At 32.3% G+C, this 10,069-nt stretch overlaps 1 protein-coding gene and 1 pseudogene across 1 annotated transcript; one reads left to right on the top strand and one right to left on the bottom strand.

Annotated features, from left to right (window-relative positions):
- LOC104730265 overlaps positions 1 to 2,035 on the bottom strand; it is a 3,074-nt pseudogene extending 1,039 nt beyond the window's left edge.
- On the top strand, positions 8,709 to 10,002 carry LOC104733199 (ankyrin-2-like). Its single transcript, XM_019233480.1, has 3 exons — positions 8,709 to 9,015; positions 9,167 to 9,450; positions 9,637 to 10,002. Exons 1-3 carry the CDS (start codon positions 8,709 to 8,711, stop codon positions 10,000 to 10,002), a joined length of 957 nt encoding a protein of 318 aa, XP_019089025.1.

The raw sequence follows: 10,069 nt of genomic DNA on the forward strand, positions 1-10,069 counted from the left end.
AAAAAAAAAAAAAAAAATACCATTTCAAAAAAAAAAAAAAAAAAAAAAACCATTTCATCAAATTTAAATCTCGAGTGGCATGTACAGTATGTTGTGACATTTGTGGAATCATCAGTACGTACCTTTCAGGTAGGACATGGTGGGCCTAGCGTTGTGTTGCGCGACCAATGGTCCGACGATGAGACCAGGGTTGATAGAGACCATGTTGAGCCTACGGTCCATAGCTAATGCCCAAGCTGCTTTCTCTGACAACATCTTTGCCAATGCATGCCACAACTGCATCCATCCACATACATTTGTGAGTTTGAGCTTGTACGTATGAAAAGTAAATTAAAAGTAACAAAAATAAAAAGAGAGTAATAAATTCCTAGAAATAGCAGCAACAAGAAACAGCAAAAAAAAGTAAAGGAATAGTCTCCGATTTCGTATTGTTGACTGCTCGAATTGAAGTCGATGACATACAACTATGCACGTTAATTTTGTCCCCGAATCATTTGTTGCATAAGTTAGCTAAGTCCATTTATGATGATCATTATTATTGTTAGTTTTTTTAAAGGAAAAAAAAAACATGGCACCGGTCTAATTTGAGTACTACGTACTAAATCATCTGTATCTAATTATTTCAAAACATCATAAAATTAAGATATAAGTATGTGTATATATATGCCCTTTAATCTTCCCAAAGGCAAACTAAAATCGAATCAAGAGGTTGTACAATGTATGTATTTTATGAGTCATGGAAAATGAATATATTCAATTAATCTGACCCCTTACGAATTTTCTATGTCGCCCAACCAAATGATTCGAGATAGTGTGACAATACATTTGATGAAGACCTATCTTTGACTATTAAAAAAAAAAAGATACCACAAAATAATTCCTGACTATAATATAATAGTTCTAAATTCAAAATTTTAATAGAACTGGCTTTCTTCTTAAATAATAATATGAGCTAAGCTACAATAAATAAAGATGTCAGGAAATAATTAGTTATCATTCCAATCCAGCCTAATAACTTTGAAAATTTGTGGTCCTTTATTCACTAAAATTTCACTTAAGTCCATAATTCACTAAAACTTTATTCACTTAAATTCACTTAAAATTTCAGAAAATAACGATTAATATTTAATCAGCCAAAATTCATAAAAAACGGAAAGAAAAAAAAAAAAAGAGAGAGAGATTAAGAAAAAAAAATTAGAAAAAAACCTTTTTGTTGCGACAGAAGTCTTGATCACTCCAACACTTCTCATCAACATCCTTCTGAGTTCCAATGTTGTCTCTCCAAATTGAAGCTGTTAACGAAGAAGAGAACACAATCTTCTCAATACTCTCTGTTCTTCCACATGCTTCCACCACATTGATCGCTCCTCTCACCTCCAAATCCACCTCCTTCTCCTATAATTCATGATAAATTAACACAATGACCTCAATCTTAATCTTAAAACTCAGAATCTAAACAAGATACTTACATCGTATCCGGCTATCTAAGCAGCAGAAGACAACGTTACATGTCTTGAGAGAGACAAGTATGCTTTGATAATCCAACACATCAACATCGTACACAACTAATCTCTCTTCCGTTGCTTCCATCTCTCTCACCTTCTCCTCAATTTCACTATCCCCTGATTACCAAAACACACACACACAAAAAAACAATCGAATCAAGAACCAACAAAGAACACTTTTTATACCTCGAAATCATCGAAAGAAACGAAACCATTTGCTGCATGAATAGAGAAAGATACCGTTTCTACGAATAGCTGCGTGAACAGAGTATCCTCTGCTAAGCAGTTTCTTGAGAATCCAGAAACCAACATAAGTAGAAGCATCAAGAACGCAGCAACAAGAAGTGGACTTGTCGTGATCCATTTTTTTTCTTTCTCTTTTGCGTCTGATTAGTGATTGAATCAGGAGAGAGTTAAACGAAAGCGTGTGTATAAGTGTGTGAAAAGGAAGAAGAAGGTTAGAAGTAGGAAGAGAGAAGAGGCAAAGTATTAATAGGAACAAGTTGGGTGAACTATTTTTCTGTTGCACGTTCCCAGCTACTCATCTTTTATTATACCTCATCTCTTATAGTATTTATTAGTATTTTTTTACACCTAAGTATTTTTGTATTTCTTAATTAATTAATTTTCACCCATCGTAACCATCTTAATTAAGAACTTGGTTATCCAGTCTCCACAAGTCAATCGCTTATTGGTTTTTGTTTACGTGTTGATGATTTTTGGAACGTGTGTCTTCTTTCAGAAACACTCCAAATTTAGTAGTACCAGCTAATATCAAATTCCAATTTTCTTATTTTTGTTTCTTATTGAATACTAGTACAAATATATATTACCAAATCAAATTAAAGATGAGTTGTCTAGATACTTTTTTTTGGGTTTAATTGTTTTTCTGACATGTGTCACTTCTAGAAATAATTAAATTAATTATAAATCAGTTCATTATGAGATGAGTTTCATTCGAACAATCGTGATTATTAGAAGATATAACAAAAGTATACATAATTGGTATTTAGTGAATTTAATAAACATATATATTAAAATGTTAATTTAAAAATTGATTGGTTCTGTTTATATTTCAAACTATAGACTAGTAATATTATGAAACTCTCCTGATGTTGTTAGATATGAGTATACTATAAAAATAATCTGGATATAAACGAAGGAAAAAATGTCATTAAAATCCTTAATTCTACATTTTCGTTGATTTAAAGCCCGAACTCTGTTTTTGGAGCGAAGAAACACCAATTATTTGTTGACTTCCAAATAAATCGCAAACTATCGTTGACCTATCCTTTTGAGACACAACATTAAGTGATCAAACAGAGAAATTAAACGGGATTAACTATCCGTTAACGAGATCCGTTAATAGCAAAACAACGCTGTTTATAACACCCTAATACCCCCAAATTAAGAAATCGATTCTCAATTTCTCCCATTCATAAACCCTAATCAATCTCAATTTATCTTTTCTTCTTCAATTTCTCTTTTCTTCTTCGATTTCTCTCTTCTTCTTCGAGTTGACGAGATGAGTTCTAGCTCAGAGACATTAATGGTAGCTTCGTTCCACCGTGGAGTGTCATTGAAGTGTGTTTGTGGAGCCGGTGTAACGATCTTTACATCGAGAACTGAAGAGAATCCTGGTCGACCGTTCTTCCGATGTATAACAGAAAGAGATCTGGAATCTTCTCTTCATCGAAGATATCATGTTAGATTAGAGTTAGATCGATTATGGTTTGTGATTTGGGGTAATTGAAAATAAATTTCTCAATTTGGGGGTTTCAAGGTGTTATAAACAACGTTGTTTTGCTATTAGTATTAACGGATTTTGTTAACGGATAATTAACCCCGTTTAATTTCTCTGTTTGATCACTTAACGTTGTGCCTCATAATACTAAGTCAACGAGAGTTTGCGATTTATTTAAAAGTCAACAAATAATTGGTGTTTTTTTTCACCAAACGCAAAGTTCGGGATTTAAATCAACAAAAATGTAAACTTAGGAATTTTAGTGACATTTTTCCCTATAAATGAAAGTTGGAATTAGAAAGATGTTGTTAGGTTTGAGAATGCCAGAATATGGAACAAACTTGGGTCGGCCATTGCATAAGCAAAACTCACACAAAGGTGGCTTCTAAAAGATAACTATATTTTCTCTAACAAAAAGATGAGATATCTATAATATAAAATATTAAAATTTAAAGATTGCAAGAAAAATGGAGTCAAGGAGATACATAAGAGAATTAATAAAAGCAAAACAGCGAAAGGGCGCTGGACGTAAAGTAGTTAGCAGTTAGTAGGTAGAGATTGTGGTGGGATGAGAATTTACGTGGGGAAGTTTCAACACAAGCCACAACCTACCAACATGTCTAAACTCTTAATGTGTGCTATAATCTGGAGCTTTTAATTTACTAATTTACTCTAAAAATGTTTCCACTACATTTTTAAAGATTTGGTATTCATCACTCGGTGAAACTAAAGTTGTGATTGTAGAAATATCCAAAAGCTATCTGATTATATTACGGAGATATCTTAATGATTTGTACGTGTTTTAATGTGAATGAATTCAATTAGTTACAAAATTAGGTTACATGTTAGGTCTAAGATAACATGTATCCTTTTAACAAAATGTATAGCGTCACTCCAATAGTGATAATTGAATAATGCGGCTTTATACACCTATATGTGCATTTAATTCCGCAAGTTTGCAACTAATTGTTTTACTATTTGTTTGTAAGGGTCGTTTAAGTTTTTAATTTAGCCATCGGGTTGCAAAAGTGGCTATTGAGCTGTGAAATTCTGGTTCTTTTAATGTCATACAACGATTCAACCATTCTGATTTGATGTTTCTTTTATTGATGATGATGAATGGTGATGACTGATGAGAAAAACAATTCAATACTTATCCCCTGCTGTATTTATTTCTTTTCTAGGTCAACCTCTGTTTTTTTTTTTTATTATAAATTGTTACAACGAAACTGAGGCTATGAATGGTAACCACTTAAATGCGGTTTTGGAGGTGCGTTTTTTCTAAATATACTAAAGTCACCATTCAACACTTTTACAACAAATTTGCGTTTTCTTAAGAAAAAAAAAAAAAAAAAAATTTGCGGATTTTGAGGGACAATTAACACAGGGCCGCTTTTCCATATTAGAAGAACTTGATATGTAGTGGTCCACTACAAATCCGCGATCAACAGTTATTTTTTTGATTTTTTTTTAATTTAAATAAGTTATATATACGGATATACATATCTCAAAAATCACAACAAATTGATCCCAATTTCTTTATTTTCACTCACTTCCCAAAAAACATTCACGATTGAACCCAAAAAAAAATTTTTATTTCCTTGTTTATAGGCTTGCAACATTTATTGAGGTGAGCTGTACTGTTTTTTTTCTAATCGGTACTACAATTTTTTTTTCCACACTAATGGGTACTATCACTATTATTATCTTGTTGTTCAAATAAATTTTAGTTTAATTAAATTATTTTTGTATTAATAATTTAATTAGGATACACTTATATATAATATATTAACACTCTTATGAAATCTATAAGAGCTATTTTTTTTTTAGTTTAAACTCATAACAATTAAAATATGATTCAATATTTATTATTTTGTTTTGTAATTTAAAAATTTGTTATAGTAATAGTAGGTTATGTATATTTCATTAATCTTTAAATAGATACATATATTTACTACAGATAGTGTTTATTAAATATTTAATTTAAATAGTTCATAACATACAATAATATACAAATATACTAATTATTAATAAATTTATTTATAATATATAATCCGCACTGCTTTCCTTTTTTACCATTCACACAATTAATATTGAACCGCAAATAGTTTTTCACCAATCAAATATCATTATGTACCGCTTATTTTGTATAAACCGCACTTGTCCCGCAAACCGCATGTACCGCAGTTGATACGTACCGCACTCAAAAACCGTTTTCCCCGCACAACCAAATACGCAGTCACCATTCGGACTCTGAAAGAAAAATTATAAAAAAAAAAAAAAACTTTGTGTGGCTAAGAAGGATTGGTGAAATATGAAAAGTGGTGAGAAGACACGTGTCAGAGTCTCTCAGATGTTTTCGTACTTTTGTCCCCATATAGATGATGAACACTGCGTGTCGTCCTGAACAAGGAAAATGCTTTCACCAAAACTGGTAACGCTCATCATACCAATCAATTTCAAAGCTCAATGAATGAACTGAACTAACTATGAGCCACGTGTACATCAACCAGGATCACACGACAAAGTGTTTGGATTCCTTCTTTTGAGTTCAGAAAAGTTGACTTGCGTCTCGCGGTCTCCGTTCACCTAATTCGATTTACCATCTTATATATAAGAACAAAATAGGTTGATTGAGGATAATGATAATACAAGTGGTTATTTATATAAATAGCAGCATATTATAACATGAAAGTGAAAGTGATATTGTGACTTGTGAGTACATTATTTACTTCAAACATTAGCTCTTATAATGTTTCATATTCACCCCTTATACAAAATATTGAAGACTTTTAACCGATGAAGTGATGAAAATAAAAACACACAAAAATATTCTATCTTGACTTCGGTGGAAATCATTGATTTTTGTTCTTAGTATTGCCAAAACAATTCATTCATGATATATCCAAAGAAAAAGAAAACAGTGTCGTGTAATTGTGAAATGAGTTGTTACCATAATCAGGAGAATTAAGGGTTCCTAATGGTGATCATATTTTACTATATCATATAATCCGTTTAAAAACTGACTCTAAAGTGAACGGTAGAGAAACTCTATAATAGAGGTGAGTTTACTCCAATGTTCCTCTATGCTCACCTCTAAAATAGAGAATGCTATTTTTTCTTCTATTTAGACCATCTCCAATGGTTTTCCCTATTTTTTCCTCTATAATAGAGGAACTCTATAATAGAAGTGAGTTTTACTCCAATGGTCCTCTATTCTTATCTCTAAAATAAAGAATCCTCTATTTATAGAGGAATCTTTGTAAAAAAAAAATAGGATTCCTCTATAAATAGAGGAAAAAATAGCAATTTCTATTTTAGAGATGAGAATAAAGGACCATTGGAGTAAAACTCACCTTTATTATAGAGGCAAAAATAGAGGACTATTGGAGATGCTTTTATAGAGGAACCCTATTTTTTTACAAAGGTTTATCTATAAATAGAAGAAAAATAACAATCTCTATTTTAGATGTGAGAATAGAGAACCATTGGAGTAAAACTCACCATATTATAGAGGAAAAAATAAGGAAAACTATTGGAGATGGTCTTAAGATGAGGACTACAGAGATGAGAAATGCGACTTTTTCTGGTTATGTGCTAACTGGATTTCATAGTTTATTAGTGAACGCACTTACTGAACAAAACAGATAGTTTGTTGAGTTTACATAATATTTTAGATGGAGTTTGAGAAAGTCTTACAAGTCCTCATAAGGGTGGAAGTTACCTTTAGACCAAGAGACGCCAATAAGGTAAAACTTGTTTAAGCAACAAATCCTTTGATCGAGTATGCACTAGCAAATAGCAATAGATTCTTGGGTACCAAATTGGGTACGGCTTTGGTTAACAATAAACCAACTATGTCTATTGGTGGTAAAAGATAAACCAGCTTTTTGTACCGGTAAATCGATTTAATCATCAGTAACTGATAAGTATCAAAGACCAACGATTTCATGGCCTCATTTCAACATAATTCAGCCCAAATTTATTTGGGTCAAGTCCATGCACTCTCCTTTGTATGTATTTTCGTCCACCGGGGGTTTGCATGGTTCTACTTCTACTTATAATACTTAACTCCTAAAACACAGGTATCTATTCAACAAAAATGATCCTAGTATATATATATCTATATATAAAATAGTGTCAAGGATTTAAAAATTTTATAAAAGTCAGAAATAACGAGGCGTTATGAAAAATTGCGCTTTCGTTTAATCTGATGTCAAAAGACTCAAAACTGAAAATGATCGATATTCATTTTATATTTACTTAACTAGTTTGGTATTCGCCTAGCCACTATATATCATCGATCCATCTAATCATTTATTTACGTGACAACTGAAACTATACGACTAGTCTTAGACTAAAACTCTTTACTGTACTATATATCCTTACAAATTTGAATCAAGTTATATGTATGCTTAATCTTGCATAGCAGAAATCAAATCGAGAGAGACTAAAATGGGCATGGCGCATGGGCATGGTGAAAGTCACGACTTTACCAACTTTTGGATCAAAAATCGTTGGATCACATTTAATCTGTTCATTACTGTAGGAAGTTGAGAAATGTACATAATGACTTTGTCGTTGGTAATTAACATCATGACTTTGTCTCACCACGTACGTACGTTCTTGCCATGCTCATTTTCTATTCTAGTACAGAAACAAATCACATGCGCACCACAATGGATACGGCCATACGGTAATCGATCAAGTACAGAAACAAGTCACATTCACACGAGAATTACATGCTTTCATAAATTTACTAAAATATTGAATATTTATTTGTCCCCATATCTTTAAATATTAAATGCAATTTTGTAATCCCTATATATTAATAGAGGAACATTTTGGCAAAAAAACTGAGGTGTCAGCATTACAGAGCTCATGACACTCTTTCTTTTATTTGTCATCAGCTTTTAAAAATATTTACATTTATTTACCATTGTATTTTTCCAAAAATACAATTAACACCCAAAATTAATTTTTATATTATCTTTCTAATTTAATTATATCTTTTAATTATATTTTCATAAAATCTTTAAAATGAATTTTAAGAACTCTTTGTTCATATGATATAATAATATAAGATTGATATTATAATAACTCTCACGGGTTAAATTTTAATTATTATACAATTTTTTTATAGATATATACTACACAATCGAATTTTAAATATTTCAATTATCCATAAATAGAAGAGATTTTATAAATACAAATTACAATAAAAACATTAAATAATTATTTTATACTGCACTATGTGCGGGTTGTTACCTAGTTTAAGATAAAATAATATTTGTTCCAAAAAAAGAGAGATAAAAACAATCATATAAACCTCAGTCGTAATATTTTTTGGGTTTCTATAAATGTAAGCTTAGACAAGCTTCCATTGAGTTATTTTAATTCATTATCTGAACTTTCTATTGTTGCACAAAAAAAAACTGTGAACATCTCTGAATCCATATATGGATAGAAGGTTAGCTTGGGTCACACAATCCATCGATGCCTTGTATTCTTTAATAGATAAAGATCCTTCTATACTACAAAAGATTGAAGCATCACCGTATGTGCATACGCCTCTTCATGAAGCATCAATGTTTGGGAAAATAGACATGGCCATGGAGTTGATGGTGTTGATGCCATCGTTTACGTATAAACTAAATACACGGGGATATAGTCCATTGCACCTTGCCGTGGAGAACAATCAAGTCGAGATAGCACTAGAGCTAGTCAAGTTTGATCCCAATCTTGTTCGTCTTCGTGGCAGAGGAGGTATATTTCTTGAATAATAATAATTCTACTTTAGATCGCCCGCACTTCATAGTTTGACATATTCCCTTACATGAGTTCAGTTGAGGTCTATTTTCCTCTATAGATAGGCAACGTCTAACATTAATGATATTTTATTCAATTTTCTAAACAGGTGTGACACCACTACATCTTGTAGTGGAGAAAGGTGGTGTCGATCTCCTCACGGAGTTTATCATGGCTTGTCCCAAGAGCATTTTGGATGTAAACGTAAGCGGTGAGACGGCTCTCCACATGGCGGTCTTGAACGGCAGATATGAAGAGCTCAAAGTGCTTACGGGATGGATCGAAAGAATGCGTCAAAGGGAAGCTGCGTCTATGGAGAAAGACATCTTAAACAGAAAAGATCGTGAGGGCAACACGGCGTTGCACGTCGCGGCATATCAGAATAAACATCAGGTAATGTATTCAAATATTCTTCTCTTATGTCGTACTTTTCAAAATTAAAGGTTGATATCTACGAGTATTCTGTTATTAGACCAAAACAACACGATATGATTTGATATATACATTAATACATATATACATAATGTAAATGAAGGTTAATTTGTAACCTTTTGGTGCGTGTGGAAATGTTATATACAGGCACTAAAACCGTTGTTGAAATGCTTCTCGCTTGACCGGAACATCCAGAACAAAGATGGTTTAACATCCGTAGACATACTTCGGGCCAACGGTCGGTACATGGACAAAGACACTGAAAAACTGATAAGAAGTTGGGGTGGAAAGAGCAAAGCTGCTCTACCCAAAGTCAAGACATCGTCTGAATATTTGAGATCACGGGTTACGTTCAGGGAATTTTGCTCCATCCAAATGACACGTTACAAGAGCGGCATATCAGACGGAACCAGAAACGCGCTTCAGGTGATAAACATACTCATCACCACGGCTACGTACGTATACAACAGCACTACAGCCACCAAGATGCCTAAACGACGACTATTCAAGTAAATACGCACAATTAATATGTGTACTACTTTGGGGATTCATTACGATATCTTTTTATTTCTCTATGTTT

This window comes from Camelina sativa, chromosome 12, assembly GCF_000633955.1.
Source record: "Camelina sativa cultivar DH55 chromosome 12, Cs, whole genome shotgun sequence".
Taxonomy (NCBI): domain Eukaryota; kingdom Viridiplantae; phylum Streptophyta; class Magnoliopsida; order Brassicales; family Brassicaceae; genus Camelina; species Camelina sativa.

Excerpts from the sequence above, each read along its gene's own strand:
- LOC104733199 (XM_019233480.1), top strand. The coding sequence starts at position 8,709 with ATGGATAGAAGGTTAGCTTGGGTCACACAATCCATCGATGCCTTGTAT. Across the intron at positions 9,016-9,166 it reads TCGTCTTCGTGGCAGAGGAG|GTGTGACACCACTACATCTT; the intron begins GTATATTTCTTG and ends TTTTCTAAACAG. Across the intron at positions 9,451-9,636 it reads CATATCAGAATAAACATCAG|GCACTAAAACCGTTGTTGAA; the intron begins GTAATGTATTCA and ends TGTTATATACAG.